We start from the raw sequence: 15027 nt of genomic DNA on the forward strand, positions 1-15027 counted from the left end.
GAGAATAGAAGTGGTGTTTGGTTCTTCACCTGTTTATCAGCTTTATTGTACCTTTATTGTGGCGCACTGTCTGCAGCTGCTGCAATTCATAAAAGTTAAACAAGCGACAAAAACTGAACTAATCATCAAACTACGGCTCCTACAGCATATTTAAAATAAAACGATTGACCAATATAAGAGAAATTTGCGCCTTCTTGCATCTTGACAGAGCTAACAGAAACAAAATTGTTTATAGATTTGTATCACGGAGAATTTATCAGACATCAGTTTTCTCCTCTTTATTTTATATCTGATAACAAATGATGGCGCTACGAATATTTTTGTGACAGATTTCTGCTTGTCCTGCATTGGGATAAAATGGTTTTCTGGACATAACTCAATGAATCACATAGCGACTAATAGGCACTGTCCAATCCAGTAACATATCAATTAGCAGGCAGGAGTATGAAAGACATAAAAATAATTAACTATACTATATTAAGAAATTATATTTAATCCTCAGTGCTTTATGAAGCTCATTTTGAAACAATGCAACTTACAAACAATATTTCGCAACAAGTAAATCAAGTAAATTAAGTCCAATGTTAGGTCTGTGCAAGCTAAATGTGAGAATAAGACATTTTATATATATATATATATACACACACATACTGGCATATGCTGCCACCCCTGAAGAAATCCCTGCCCCCCTCTTGCCACCCCATAAATATTTTTCTAGATCCGCCCCTGAAGGCAGAAAACAACAAACACAAAGAAATAAAAAATGTTAAAAGATCATTAAGAATATAAATATATAAATAATATAAAAATATAAAAACAGTTAACATAAACATTAAAAATACCAAGAAACATAAACATACAATTACCAGGAACAATATCAATTGATAAACATAAAGGTGTTTAAGAAACGCAAAAACGGCAAATTAAACCAGATGAACCTCAACTTCTACAAAAACAAGATACAATTTAAATTTAAAATGTAAAAAAGCTGCAGAGAAAAAAAACTCAAATTCACATTTTAGATTAAATGAATAAAAACGTGAAAAATAACTTAGGTTTGACATAAAAAGCAAGAAAATGTTCAACTAGCGAATAGAAAAATCTAAATTTAAAATAGCAGGAAACAGTTAAAAAAAACTCAGATTGGTCCGATTTAATTAGAAAATATTATAAACCATTAAAGTTTAATAAAAATAATAACAGAAAACGGATTTAAAACACAAAATAACAGAAAATAGACAGAATAGCAACAAACAAAACAAAAATAAAAACTGGAAATACAAAAAAAAAAACTTGAGAAATTAAAAGAAAAACAAAGAAACAAACAGGAGAAGCTTGGAAGGAATTTACAGCTTATGATCCATATCAATAAATAACGCACACCTGCGCTGTACCTGTCCGTCAAAGCCAGGGGGCGGGGCTTACCGAGATCAGCCTGGCTCTGACGTTTCTCAACAGGCCAGTAACGCCACTGTCACACACACACACACACACACACACACACACACACACACACACACACGCACGCACACACACACACACACACACACGCACGCACACACACACACACAGAAACTTCCTCAAACTCTAACTCCACCACTTCCCCTCGGACTTCCTCCTCCCCGTTACCCCCGCCCTCCGACTCACACTCTCACACACACTGGAGCACACACTGCAGCCGCAGCCGGACCGAGCACAGCAGAACCGGACTGGACTGATGAGCGGTGAGTTCTGCCGGAGCGCGCTCCACTCCGCCACACTCTGTGTGTGTGTGTCTATGTGTGTCGCTGCTACGCTGAGCTGTTGGTGTGTGTCAGAGTGTGTGTCAGAGAATGTATGTGTTGGTGTGTGTTCTGCTGTGATCCAAACTTAAACTGGATCTCTGGTTCTGGTCCTGTTCTCCTTCTCCCCAGTGGATCAATAGTCAGATTGTTTGTGTGATCGAGTTTCTGAGCAGGAAGCTGGAGATGGAGAGCGACCACTCCCTGAGTGTGTGTGTGTTTCTCACTTCTTCTTTTAACTTTTTCTCTGCTGAGCCCTGAAACACTCACTGATCTCTGAAATGGGCCAACAGAACCAGCAGATCTGGGCTTTACCGACCCAGTAGAGCAGAAACCAGAACATCTGAAGTCCAGGAACCAAAAGCTGAGAGGAACATCAGGAACTGCAGGAGAAGAGGAAGAGCTGCTGTTACTTTAAATAGACCAAAGTACCATCAGCTGCTGGAAACCAACTTCTCAAGAAGAAAACAATGCAAAAAAACAGACTCTAAACCAGTATAAACAGTTTGGTCCTCCACTGGTTCTGGATTCTGGCCCGTTTCAAGTGATGGGTCGGTGAACCCACAGACTGGTTCTGAGGCAGGAACTCCCTGATGGTCTAGACCTGACTGGACCCGTCCCAGTACACGGTCCAGTTGGTTGAACTGGTACCATGGTTTTCCAGGTCTGTACGCAACAACTCGCTACAGGAGTCCAGAACCCATCTTGGTTCTGGTTCAGAAGTGTCTCCTGAAACGGGTTTTGGGATCTTAAAGTGTCTCAGGAATCGGAACCTTAGATCGGATCTGGTTGAGGACCAGTTCCCTTGAAGAGAAGGTCCTGTTGGACCTTTATGTGAATTCAATTTGTTTCCCCAGATGGTCTGGACCTTTTGGACCTGTTGGACCTTTTGGACCTATTGGTCCGTTTAAAGCGGATCAAAACGTCGGGTTTGAATGTCTAAATGTCCAACAGGACATTGTCTTCAACTGGTCAACTGGGTCCAGCTTAAGGTTCTGGTTCCTGAGACACCGTAGCTCAACTTGATTAGCATAGAACATTTCAGCAGCCGGGTCCAATTCAAAGTGATTTACACAAAGCATGAGACAACTAATACCATCTTCAATATATTGATCAATGTTCAATCAACCAAATCGGCTCTCAGCAGGCGGATGTTGGCCTAAAGGAACTCAGGGTTTCAGCTGCTTTCAGTTTCTGGAAGTTTGTTCCAGATCTGTGGTGCATAGAAGCTGAATGCTGCTTATAAATGTATGGTTCTGGTTCTGGATGCAGATCAGAACCTGAGAGGTCTGGAAGGTTGAAACAACAAGGTCAAACCCATTTCAGGAGACACTTCTGGACCGTGTACTGGGATGGGTCCTGCCTCAGAACTAGTCTGTGGGTCACGGTGGTGTGGTCGGAACAAGCTGAGCCACTTTTTGAGGTGTTCCGCATCCAAACCCATTCTAGTGCGTTTTTCTCCTGATCTCCATCCAACCGACTACAGAAAATGTACGTCTTCTTGGACTTCAGGACGCACTGTAGCTGGGCATCATGGTAAAATGAGCCCCTTCAGCATTGCTAACGCTACTGCTAATGCTACTGCTAATGCTACTGCTAATGCTTTCGCGGACGCTAATGCTACAGTGACCTGTTGATGGACTGGAGTAGCCAGGAGACTCGGGGTCCATTTGACACACGCATGATCCAACCGCTAGAGAAGACTAAAGTACGCCTATGTGATCAGGGTGTCGCAAGAAGCTAAAGGACTTCTAAAGCTAAAGGATGTTTGTTTTCTTTCTGGTCTGTGCTTTGTCCCGCAGAGATTGTCACTGGCGTGGCTTTGCTTACAAATGATAGGTTATAGATTATTTACAAAACTCGAGGTAATAGCACACTGCACCAAATGACATAAATTAAGTCTGATTTTGGTCCAAGCAGACCAAAGTACTGGTGTGACTCGTTATGATCACCATGGAAACCAGGGTGCCAGCCATGTTTCTGGTCACAGCAAACATGGTCACCACTGCAGAATCAGTAATAATCTCTGTCCACACTAAGCAGATGCTTGGTTCACTCACCTCATCGCGTTGGATGCATGAAGCTACCAATGGGACTGACGGCCTGACCTACTTTCTTAATGTTTCATGATCCGACCACTTGGGGGCGCTCTCAGAGATTTTCCTAACCAGTCAGAACCAAAACGTGGCAGAACTTTTGCTCCACCAGATCTCCTTTAATTCTTCAGGTTTGAACCCAGCTAGCTAGCAGGCGTTTTCCAACATGCCGGATTAGCTTGGAAACGACTAGCCGTTCTGGTTCTGGTTTCAGGCTGGCGGGTCCATGGCTGCTGGGTAGTGAGCCGTAGTTCTACGGGTTTGGACATTTTTCTTGTTGCAGCTGAACAGGAAGGACGACTCATCAGAACTTGCCGGTTCTGGCTGACCTGGGTCAGGTTCTAGACCCGGCTGAGGCATTTTTGACCGGTTCTGGAGACTCAAAAAGTCCAACTCTCATCAGCTGATGATCCTCTCTGAAACTCCAGGTCGGTTCTGGGTTCAGTTTTATCCAACCTGAGGGATCCAATTAACTGGGTGAAGCTGGTTGCGGTCTGGTTCTGGTTCTGATTTGGGTTGGCTCTAATTCTTGAACCCGTTTCGCTCCTGGGTTTGGTTTGACTACAGGTTCTGTTTGATTTGGACCGGTGTCATGTTGGAATTTGAGGCCCGGTTGTTTCAGTCGATCAGAACCCGGTGGTTCTGATCCAGACGGGTCAAACCAGCTGGAAATGGGTTTTTCTTGTTGGTTTGAGTGCTTTGTTTCTGGTTCTGTTTTCAGTCATGGCTGTTTAACATCAGCTGATGACATCATCATCTACTGCACGTGCTCAGATGTGAATCAGTAGCAGCTAGCCTAATATTAGCATTCCAAGAACGAAGCAGGAAGTCGGTCGTCACAGCAACTGTGACTCATTCCACTTTGAGTCGGGTCCGGTCCAGTTGTTTACCTTTCAGTTCAGTGTGCTTCCTGGTTCTGACCTGTTTTGCTAGAACTTTATTTACGTTCCATCTCTCAGAACTGTCCCGGTTCTGGTTGGTTCTGTTTCCCCAGAAAGTCCAGTTTTGTTCGTTAGGATCTTGTTCTGTTCTGGTTCCATTGTCCTGAACAGAATAGTTCTAGAGGACCCAGTTGGACCCGTTGGGCTCAGTGGCGTGGGTAGATGGTCCAGTTTGGTTCTGACCTGCTGAGACCCAGCCCATTCAGTTAGAACCCGGTTCTCACAATGAAATATTCTGGAAACGACTTCCAGAACTTCCTGTCGGGTCGTCGGTTCTGGAGAAGAAATAAATCTGCAGCTGAAGCTGATTGGATGGAACTGGAACCAGTGGACACGTCACTGGGTTCAGTCTCACTGGATCGGGCCTCATTTCTCTGTCTAGTTCTGCTTTATGAACTACATTACCCATGATGCTTTGCATCATTCTGTTTCTGGAGCCGTGGTCGCCTCTTCCTCTTTTCATCCGTCTGTCGGCCTGACTCTTCCTCTGCGGTTCTGGTTTCAGTTGGTTTGGGTCTGATCTGAAAACGCCACAGCAGCTGAGGGGAAATATCAGCAAGAGATTTTATTTTTCATCCAGCAAACAGGACCGGAACCAGAATCTGAACTGATTATTTCTGTCACAAACCAGACTGACTGGAAACGACGTCTGCACTTCCTCTTCACCAGAGGACCAGAACTAGACCAGAACCAGGCCTCAGCTTCCCAGTTAAACACGATCCATCATCCCCATGCTGTGAGGAAAACCAGTTTGGGTGGAGGTTCATCTCCTGAATGTTATGAGAAGATTTAGCTGGCCTAGTCAAAGTCCAGACCTAATTTGTGGGAAGGCTTCAACACTGATGATCTCAGGCGGGTTGGTACAGATGCACTCCAGACTTTCCAGTTTTACAGGTTAAAATAAACCAGAAAATGAAATGTTTTCCTTCCACTGAACTATCTGATCTGTTCTATCGCATGGCGTCGCATCGGGCCGGACTGTTATGGACTGTTTAAATAGCTAGCAAATTAACCCAGTTAATTTGTTTCTGAGCTTCTACTCTTCATCCATGAAGGTCAACAGGAAGGTCACAGAGAAACTCCTGAAGCCGTGACCCAGACCTGATCTGGTCTGAAACGGGGCGCCTTTGTTCTGTGACCTTTGACCTCTGAGGACGGCTTCATTCAGCCGCTCTTGCATTCAGCTTTCGGTTCCACCTGAAACAGGAAGTCAGAACGTGTTCATCAGTCGCCGCTATTTCTAGAAAACTCTCATCAGCAGTTTCTGTTTGTTCAGACAGAAAGCGTCTCCATCGGCTGCTTCACAAACACAGCCGGGAGGTTTGGTGGAAGGAAAACCTTAAACAGGTTAAAGGGCATAAAAACAGAGAGCTTAGTAAAACCATACCTGACCCCTGACCTCCACTACATCTATTATGAAGCTGCTGAATGTTTTTATAAAGTTATTTTTTATTTCGTCTTTAGGTTGTGAAATACGTCGGGTTTTTAAAAAGTTTTTTATTTGACGTTTCCGTCATAGGAAACTTATTTATTGCCTTTAATGGAAACGTTTGATGCTGATAACATTTAGTTTTTTTTTTTTGTTTAAATTCTGTTTTGAACATCTGGATTGAAAACAAAATGGCTGCCAGGGCTGGAAAGGTCGCTGACCTCTGATCAGGTTCTGCTCAGCTCTCATGCAGTCAGATCAGAACTTCACCTGATGTCAGTCTAGCGCTTGGTTCTGATTGGTTCTGATTGGGCCAAACACCTGGACTCAAACACCCAACAGGATGTTCTGGACCCTAAAGCAGAACTCTGAGTTTATGGACCCTGAAGGAGAAACGGGTCGGACAGAAACAATGGACCTGTCAGTCAGACCGGTTCCTGTCGTCCTGACGACACACCGCAGTGTGTTTGTGTGTGTATGTATGTATGCGTGTGTGTGTGTGTGTGGCTATAAAACTGTTATATATACACCAGCTCTATGCAAATGTGTGTGTGGGGATCAGGATAACATCTCTGCTTTGTTTAGAGACGTTTCCTCTGCAGATCATTTCCATAAACACAAATAACACCCCTTCCCTCCGCCCCCAGGGGCAACATGGCCGCCATGTGTTTCTGAGCGAACTGTGTCCAACCGAGGAATCTGAAGCATCTAAGACCGAGGAACCTCCTGCAGAGGAACAACCAGACTCCAGTGAGACGAGTGTCTGAAGGTAAACATGGCTGATCAGAAAATCCAGTCACTCCAACATTCTGATGGAGTCAACATGGAGAACCTGCAGTTCTCCATGACAGAGACCACTACACGCCAAATCAGGCTCCCCAGCCAATCAGAGACCACTACACTCTGAATCAGGCTCCGGGGCCAATCAGAGACCACTGCACTCGCTCTGGGGCTAATCAGAGACCATTACACTCTGAATCAGGCTCCGGGACAAATTAGAGACCATTACACACCGAATCAGGCTCCCCAGCCAATCGAAGCTCCTGCTCTACTGTAGGGACACATTTCTACAGTTACACTGTAAAAAATTTAATTTCTTTAGCTTGGGATCATTTTACAAAGTCATATTTTCACCATATTATTCATTCATCATAAATGTCACACATTCAAGCTAACTATTTAAATATTGAGCTTCACACAAAAAAGCTTCATATTTAGCTTTGAGCTAAGTATTCAGTTAGCAAGCTAAATATTACAATTGAAGCTAAATATGCAGCTCAGAGACATTTGGGTAATATAATATAGGTAAAAAGCAGAAGTGGACGATTAAAATAAAATTAGATCTTGCAAACCTCTTTATAAACTTCTGCTAGCGAGTCACCTCTTTACCAACGTTTCATTTCCTCTTTTGTTGCTCAACATTTCAGCTTAAAACAAAAGGATGAGCTATTTTAATACAGCAACAGTAATTCATCAGCACTAAAGGATTCAGATTATAGAAGTTCACAAAACACAGCTTCTATTTTCATCATCCAATTCAGCTTACTGGCAACTCAATTAGCATATTAGCTAGATATTTAGCTAATAAATAGCTAAAAAATAGCTAAAGTTAAATAGTAAAACAGTTGAATGCTAAATAGTTCTATTTAGCACATTTTAAATTGATAAATATTTATAACTACTAAAATAGTTTTTAGTTTAGTGAACTATTGAAACCATTTAGTTTACTAAATATTTAGCTGACTAGCTGAATAGCTAGCTACCTAGCTATTTAAACAGTTCGTTATTTTAAATCATTTTCTAAATATGTATAAGATACATATTAATTAAGAGTTTAGCTCTAAGCTAGCTAAATATTTAGTTAGCATGTTACATATTTTAGATAGTTAGCTAAACATTTATCAGGTGCATATTAGCTCAAATATAAATAACTAGCTTGGAGCCAAAGTTTGGTTGGTTAACTTAATGTTTAGCTTGCTAACTAAATGCTTAGACATCTATAAATGAGTATCATTGTGAAAATATGACTTGACAAATAAAACATTGTTTTTCTCTTAAACAGGCCAAATAACTCATGTCATTGCTGTTAAGTTTATCTGTTATCTTTACAAACAGCGTCCCGTCCTCCAGCATTTCGATGCATTTCGAATCTGCAGGTCAGAAGCTGTAGCGGTCTGGAGTTTGACCTCTCTGCTGTAAAGGAGCTACAGCAGACGCTAGCTAACTCCACAGGTGAGACGCTCCTACAGGTAGAAGGAAGGGGAAACCAGATGTGAAGCAGAGAAAAGGCTCAAAGCCGCTGGAGGTCGATTGACCTGCTGACAAAGATCTCAGCTCTGCATAAAAAAAGAAGTGATAAAAATAACGGCGAGCAGAGTGAAGCAGCAGAAGGTGATGTGTGAATCCTCTGAGCCCCTCCTGCTGTGTGTGTAGGTTTCTGACGACGCTATCATGCAGACCGTGAAGTGTGTCGTCGTTGGCGACGGCGCCGTGGGGAAGACCTGCCTGCTCATCTCCTACACCACCGGAGCGTTCCCCAAAGAGTACATCCCCACCGTGTTCGACAACTACAGCAGCCAGGTGGGTCCCTGAACGCACCGCAGCTCAGCCGGTGTGTTCAGGACGCATCAGAGAGTCAAGGCGGAGTGAGAGCCAGAGGCATCTGGAAAACATCTGGAAGCTATCATGAGTCATGCTGGCTGCAGGCACTGGACCAGGCAGCTGATCAAACTTTCTCTGTCCTGCAGGAAAAACTACTGAGACTCTGAGTGAAGCTGTCAGATAAAAACAGTAAAGTAATAAAAATTAACACTAAACACGGGAGTCTCTGTTTGGACAGCAGGGGGAGCTGTCTGCAATGATCTGACAGAATCCCTCACAGCAACAAGGTCCCTGTTTAGGCCTCTCGGCATGTTCTCCCTGTGGATGCAGCGATTCTCTCTGGGTACTCCAGATCCTCCAAAAGTACAAAATGTCCATCCAGAAATTACTCACACCACCTCACTTTTTCACATTCATGTTTCAGACTTATTCCTCATTAATTATAATAAAAACAATCATTTTCCTCAAAATTCTTCACTAAAAGCCCATTAGTGCTTTTAGTCTAAAAGTTTTAGACTGTGACTGAAAACACAAAACCAAATTAAATCACATTCACGTCATGGAAAATCACCAATTACAGGAACATGTATGGTATCAAATCATGCATATTTTCAACCAGAGAAATCATATTTTCTTGAGCTTGTGTTTTTATTTTAATGGTGCACATTTTTCAAAATGGCCACCATTGTTGCGAAGGAGAATATATGTTTGCACTAAAATCAGAAGAAGTTGCTGCCAGTGGTGGACACGGCTAACCAAAATGTTAGCTTCAAATTACCACTACTAAACAAGAATCCTAGCAGAAGCTAATGCTAACCAACAAAACTCATTAAAAAATTAGCAGCTAGCTAACATTAAACCTCTAAATAAATAAAATGTTATCAAAAGCTAATGGTAAACCACCAAGTGCATATAAAAAAGTAGAGGAAGCTAATTCTAGATTGCTAACAAAATATACTGGAAGTTAATGCTAAACCGCTAAGCACATACAAAATTAGCAGAAGCTAAAACTAAGCTACTAAACACCTACAAAAGTAAAGAAAGCTAATTCTAACTTGCTAATCACATAAAAAATTAAGGAAAGCTAATGCTAAACACAAAACTATAAGCAGAAGCTATAGCTAAGCCACTAAACACATGCAAAAAAACTTTGTGGAGCCTAATGCTAAACTGCTAAGCACATCAAACATTACCAGAAGCTAATGCTAACCATTAAGACTAACAGCAAACTCCTCAGTTTCTGATTCCGCTACATATTGTTACTTCAATGAACAGGATGAACAAACACATGATGTGACATAAAATTCATCCAAATCATGACAATGAGGAACATTTTATAGCAATAACTGGCTTAAAAGACTCAAAAACTGCTGCCATCTTGAAAAATTCCTATGAAATTGAAGCGACTGATGGGAAATATGAAGAACATTCGACCTGAGGAGTTAGCATGCTAATGTCAATGCTACACCAGAAAGATTTTCACAGAAACTATCTGTGTAGATTTTAGAAGAAACTGAATAATTGGTAACACTTTATTTGAAGGGGGGTGAATAAGACTGTCATGACACTTTCATAAACATTTATGTTACCTTTAATAACATAAAGTTACCTAATTTTTAAAGTGCAATCAGTAATACTTTTAGAACAAATTTATATCAGTAATGATTTCTTGGTTAATGTCAAGTTGTCATAACAAAGACATTTTGAATAATGTCAACTTTGTATTAAAATGTGATAATTTACCGAATGGCGCTTTATGACAACAGTCATAAATATTCATGAAGGCTTATTCATGTTCATGACAGGTGTTATGTCATGTTTATGACAGTGTCATGTCAGTCTTATTCACCCCCCTTCAAATAAAGTGTTACCGAATAATTTAATAAAATTTGCAATAAAAGGTGTTACGAAAAATGTGTAAAAGTGCAGCGCAGTGAATGTCACACAGCATGAGTGTGTGAACATGTAAATGGGTGAAGGCGTGAATGTAGTGTGAAGCGCTGCACAGACCGTTTACTCCATGACGGGCTCCAGTTCCCTCATCAGAACAGTTCACTGAAACATTTCTGCTGCTAGCATGAAGCTTCGACTCCTGTAAGGTTTGAACCAGACAATCAGAGCTCTCCGACCAGTCCTGAGAGCCAATCACTGTGTCAGAGTTTGAGTGAGGTGTTCATGAACCTGTGTCTTACCTGTGGTGCGTTCAGGTGACGGTGGACGGACGGGTCATCAGTCTGAACCTGTGGGACACGGCGGGGCAGGAGGAGTACGACCGGCTGAGGACGCTGTCCTACCCGCAGACCAACGTCTTCGTCATCTGCTTCTCTATCTCAAGCCCTGCCTCCTATGAGAACGTCAAGCACAAGTGGCACCCAGAGGTGAGAGGTCACACATTCCCCCAACACAGTTACAGCGCATGATGTTGTTCAGGAGAATCCAGGAAGTTACTGGGTTGAGGTTCTAATGATGCTCACTACATCCACAACTGTCAGAAGAACTGTGGTTCTGGGTTGGATGGGTCTAGTTACAGCTGACTGGGGTCCAGTAGGGTTCATACTGTCCTTATTCTAGACAACCTGGAGAACCTTCTCCAGGTTGTCTGGAGGTCTTTTCTTGGCTGACTTTAGCTGCTTTGAAGTCTAGATGACAAGTGGAGTGGACATTTGAACCTTGCCAGCAAGGTTCAAAGGTCAGATCTGTTCCTTTGTACATGTAGAAGTATGAATGCTGAGCTGAAAAAGAGGAAATTCCAAAGAAAGACTTTCTTGAAACCTGGAAAACTGCTGATCAAGACCACTTTAGTTTGCTCAGACTGTCCAAACACCAAACGTCCATTCAGGCATTGGGTCAGTCATTGTCCTTTTGGACTTTTTAATTCGGTATGTCGTATCAAATACTTTGCCGTACCAAAGACGTTAAACGTCCGGCCTGCTTGTCTGGCCTGATCGACCCTAAGACCATTTCGGCCACATTTAAATGTAAATCTTTTTGTAGAGGATCTTCAGCTGGAGGACCAAGGTGGACTGGCCCCAGTAACCCCATCCAGGAGGCAGTTTCTCTAAGGGTCTTCAGGTCGTAGTTAGAGCTCCTCTGTTGTTGTATAAGGACCTGAAAGGTCATTGAGGGTTCAAAGAATGGACAACACTTCTGTTTTGAGATGATAGTGGAAATGTGTCTGGTTGGTCATTAAGGCGTCGTCATGGCTACGAGCCCCTCAGGGTGTGTGATGAGGATGCGTGACTTGCTAGGGTGGCTGTTCAACTTGGTCAGGACCTGGTGCAGTCTGAGGCAAAGACCAGGAGGTGTTTAGATCAGCATCGTGATTCTCCTTAGACCGAATCCAGGACCAGATTTGAGGTGTTTTCCTCCTTGATAGTCCGGTAGACCCGTTTCTATTGGGTTCAAAAGTTCATATGCTCCATCCCCAGCTGCTGTGGTTCTCTTTCTTTCTGTTCTGAGTCAAACCAACCAAACCCTTTGAGCAACCTGTTCCCCTCCTCACCTGTGGGGGCGCTGCACCAAGAGCCACTGAAGGAAATGACACAATAACCTCTGAAGACAATGAGTGTTACTTCCTTCCTCACCAAAAGGAAACAAAAATGGAGGTGTCAGATTTTAGCGGTTGGAGGATTTCGCTTTAGTCTTTGGCTAAAAACTACGAGTCATTTCTCCTGCTAGCGCTAGGCTAACACATTAGCTCTGGTTGTATTTACCCAGAATGCCCTGCACCGTAGTCCACTTCCTGCTTTTGGAGCGGTCTCTGCTTGGCGTTCACATATGGATTCAAACTGAGACTGAAGTTGGATTAAAGCAGATTCGGCTAGATTAGAGAAAAGGCCCCGATTGAGATGACAGTAGCTAAGAAATCTAATCTTTTTCACAGGATCTCGACTTTATCTTGACCTCCTGAGCAGCTTTATGTCCAGCGGCGTTCCTGTACAAACCGTGACTCTGGTCTCCTCTGCAGGTTTTCCACCATTGTCCCAGCGTTCCCATCCTGCTGGTCGGCACAAAGAGCGACCTCCGGAACGACACAGAGATCCAGAAGAAGCTGAAGGAGCAGAACCAGGCGCCCATCACCCACCAGCAGGGCCTGAACCTGGCCAAGCAGATCCAGGCAGTCCGCTACTTGGAGTGCTCGGCGCTGAACCAGGACGGCATCAAGGAGGTGTTCGCCGAGGCGGTGAGGTCCTACCTGAACCCGCAGCCCACCGTCAGCAAGAGGCACTGCGTCCTGCTCTGAGAGTCTGCTCTGAGAAATGTTTCAACCTTTTTCCTCTCATTTCATTAGATTTTTACCCTTTAATTAGACAAAAACGCAATTTAAGACAGAGATTAAAGGTTTTCCAGAACTTGTGATGCAAATTGACTGGCTGTGGGTTGAATGTGTAGCTCTGCTGTGATTGGTTCAGACTCAACCAGAGCCGTCTGAGCATGTGCAGGATGTCTGAGGTCTTCTACAAACTCAAATTTCAGCAAAATGGTCCAAAATCTTCCCGACAATCAGCTTCAGGTTCAGATGGACCTGAAGACATCTTAGTTCTGCTGAGGCATTCATGAACCAGTAACGCACCAGTAAAACCAGTGGCTCTGGTGGAGTCCGGCTCCAGGAACAGGTTTGGTGACTAAACTGAGAATTTAACTGCAGAAACACTGTTTACATGATGATGGCTCTGATGAAAATGCAATAATCTAACCCTGTTTGCTCTGTGTCACTCACACCGAGACCCTTACAAACGCTGGGAAACATTTAGTTTAATCAGACTGTAAACAACAACAAGATGCGTTTCTGCTTCAGCTGCCGATTCTGGAGGGAAATTAATAAATAGCAAAAACAAATCTGGACTAAAAACAGCAATTTAAACATAATACAAAAATAATAAACCTGATTTTTCCAATGAGCCACCCGAGAGCAGGAATGCAGCAACTGCAACATTTTAAACATCTGAAGCCAAAAGGTTAGCGAAGAAGCTAAATGCTAACTAGCATCTAAACCACAATCAGGATAACCAGTTGTAGTTATTAAACAGAACCTGCTAACACAAGTTCTGTTAAATATCCAAACTATTTAAATGAAAACATCTGATTTCAAACTGAATGTTTCTGCAGGGTTTTTTTTTTTTAGCTAAGCTGCTAAACCAGCTAAACCACTTTAGCTTCGTTTGCTTCCATCTTCTGTTAAATTTATTGATAATTTGTTTTTATTGAAGTAATTTACATTATTTTATTTAAGTGGAAAGTACAATAAAAACAAGTTTCATATTGATCGTCTCCTGCTCTTTATTTCAATGATTTCTTCCTAGCGAACAGCTAACACAGTTAGCCCTTAGCTAGCCTCTTCTAGAAAGAAGATGGCAGCAGGACTGTGGTCAGTAAAGCTCAAGGATCAGACTTATGGGACAGTATCCCTGAGAGAGGACATGTTGGACCATGATAGAAATAAGCAGCACCAACAGCTGTAAAGCACGGTGATGGTGGGGTGGTGATGTGGGTTCTGGGTTTGGTCGCTGCAGAGGAAGTGATTCAACACCAGATAGAAGATAATGAAGCCGTTTCCTGTCACATGGTGCAGCCCCATCAGGTTCTGGGTTGGTTCAGGAAGCATAAGAACCAATCCAGCCTGTGAACCAAGAACCGGGCTGTCCAATCAGACCGGACTCTGGTTCCTCTTTTATGATTATAAAAAGCTGCAGCTGCTTCCGCAAAACCGTGATCTAAAGTTAGACATCATTTTTCAGAAGAAACAGCTGCTTTACGGTAACAAGAAACTTCATTACCATTCAGACGCTTCCCGAAAAGCAGCTGAGGCTTCACTGAGAGCTGACCTGAGAACAGCCTCTGATTGGCTGCTGGGGGGAGGTGACCAGAGATCAGCCTCTGATTGGCTGCTGGGGGGAGGATCAATAATTAACCTGTGGAGAAACGACTTCCCCAAAACAATGAAAGGACTCCTTCATGGTTTCATCAAATCATACAGGCCCCTTGTGATTAGTTCCTGGAGCTGGGGGTCAAAGGTCGCCTCCAGTCATAGCATCCAGTTAACAGGATGGTCTCCATGGAAACCAGAGCTGCATATGGCAGTGCCTGTGAAGTTTTATCGGCTGGGATGTGATTGGATAAGGGCCTGGTGACATCACTCAGGTGAACCAAACCTGTTGTGTCTCAGTTAAATGTTGTCA

At 43.0% G+C, this 15027-nt stretch overlaps 1 protein-coding gene across 4 annotated transcripts; it reads left to right on the forward strand.

The window, feature by feature from the left end:
• Positions 1–838: 838 nt before the first annotated feature.
• On the forward strand, positions 839–14112 carry rhogb (ras homolog family member Gb). Of its 4 annotated transcripts, none has more exons than XM_008401757.2 (6): positions 839–1724; positions 6895–7016; positions 8363–8479; positions 8681–8827; positions 11056–11226; positions 12816–14112. In XM_008401757.2, the coding sequence occupies exons 4-6, from the start codon at positions 8699–8701 to the stop codon at positions 13089–13091; spliced, it is 576 nt and encodes a 191-aa protein (XP_008399979.2). In that variant the 5' UTR covers positions 839–1724; positions 6895–7016; positions 8363–8479; positions 8681–8698; the 3' UTR covers positions 13092–14112. The 4 variants fall into 4 exon arrangements, with proteins under 4 accessions (XP_008399979.2, XP_081471855.1, XP_008399978.2 ...); XM_081615729.1 differs by having other exon boundaries at positions 8404–8479; XM_008401756.2 differs by lacking the exon at positions 8363–8479 and having other exon boundaries at positions 843–1724.
• The last annotated feature ends 915 nt before the right edge of the window (positions 14113–15027 follow it).

The sequence above is a fragment of the Poecilia reticulata genome, chromosome 14 (assembly GCF_904066995.2).
Source record: "Poecilia reticulata chromosome 14, P_reticulata-male-v2, whole genome shotgun sequence".
NCBI lineage: Eukaryota > Metazoa > Chordata > Actinopteri > Cyprinodontiformes > Poeciliidae > Poecilia > Poecilia reticulata.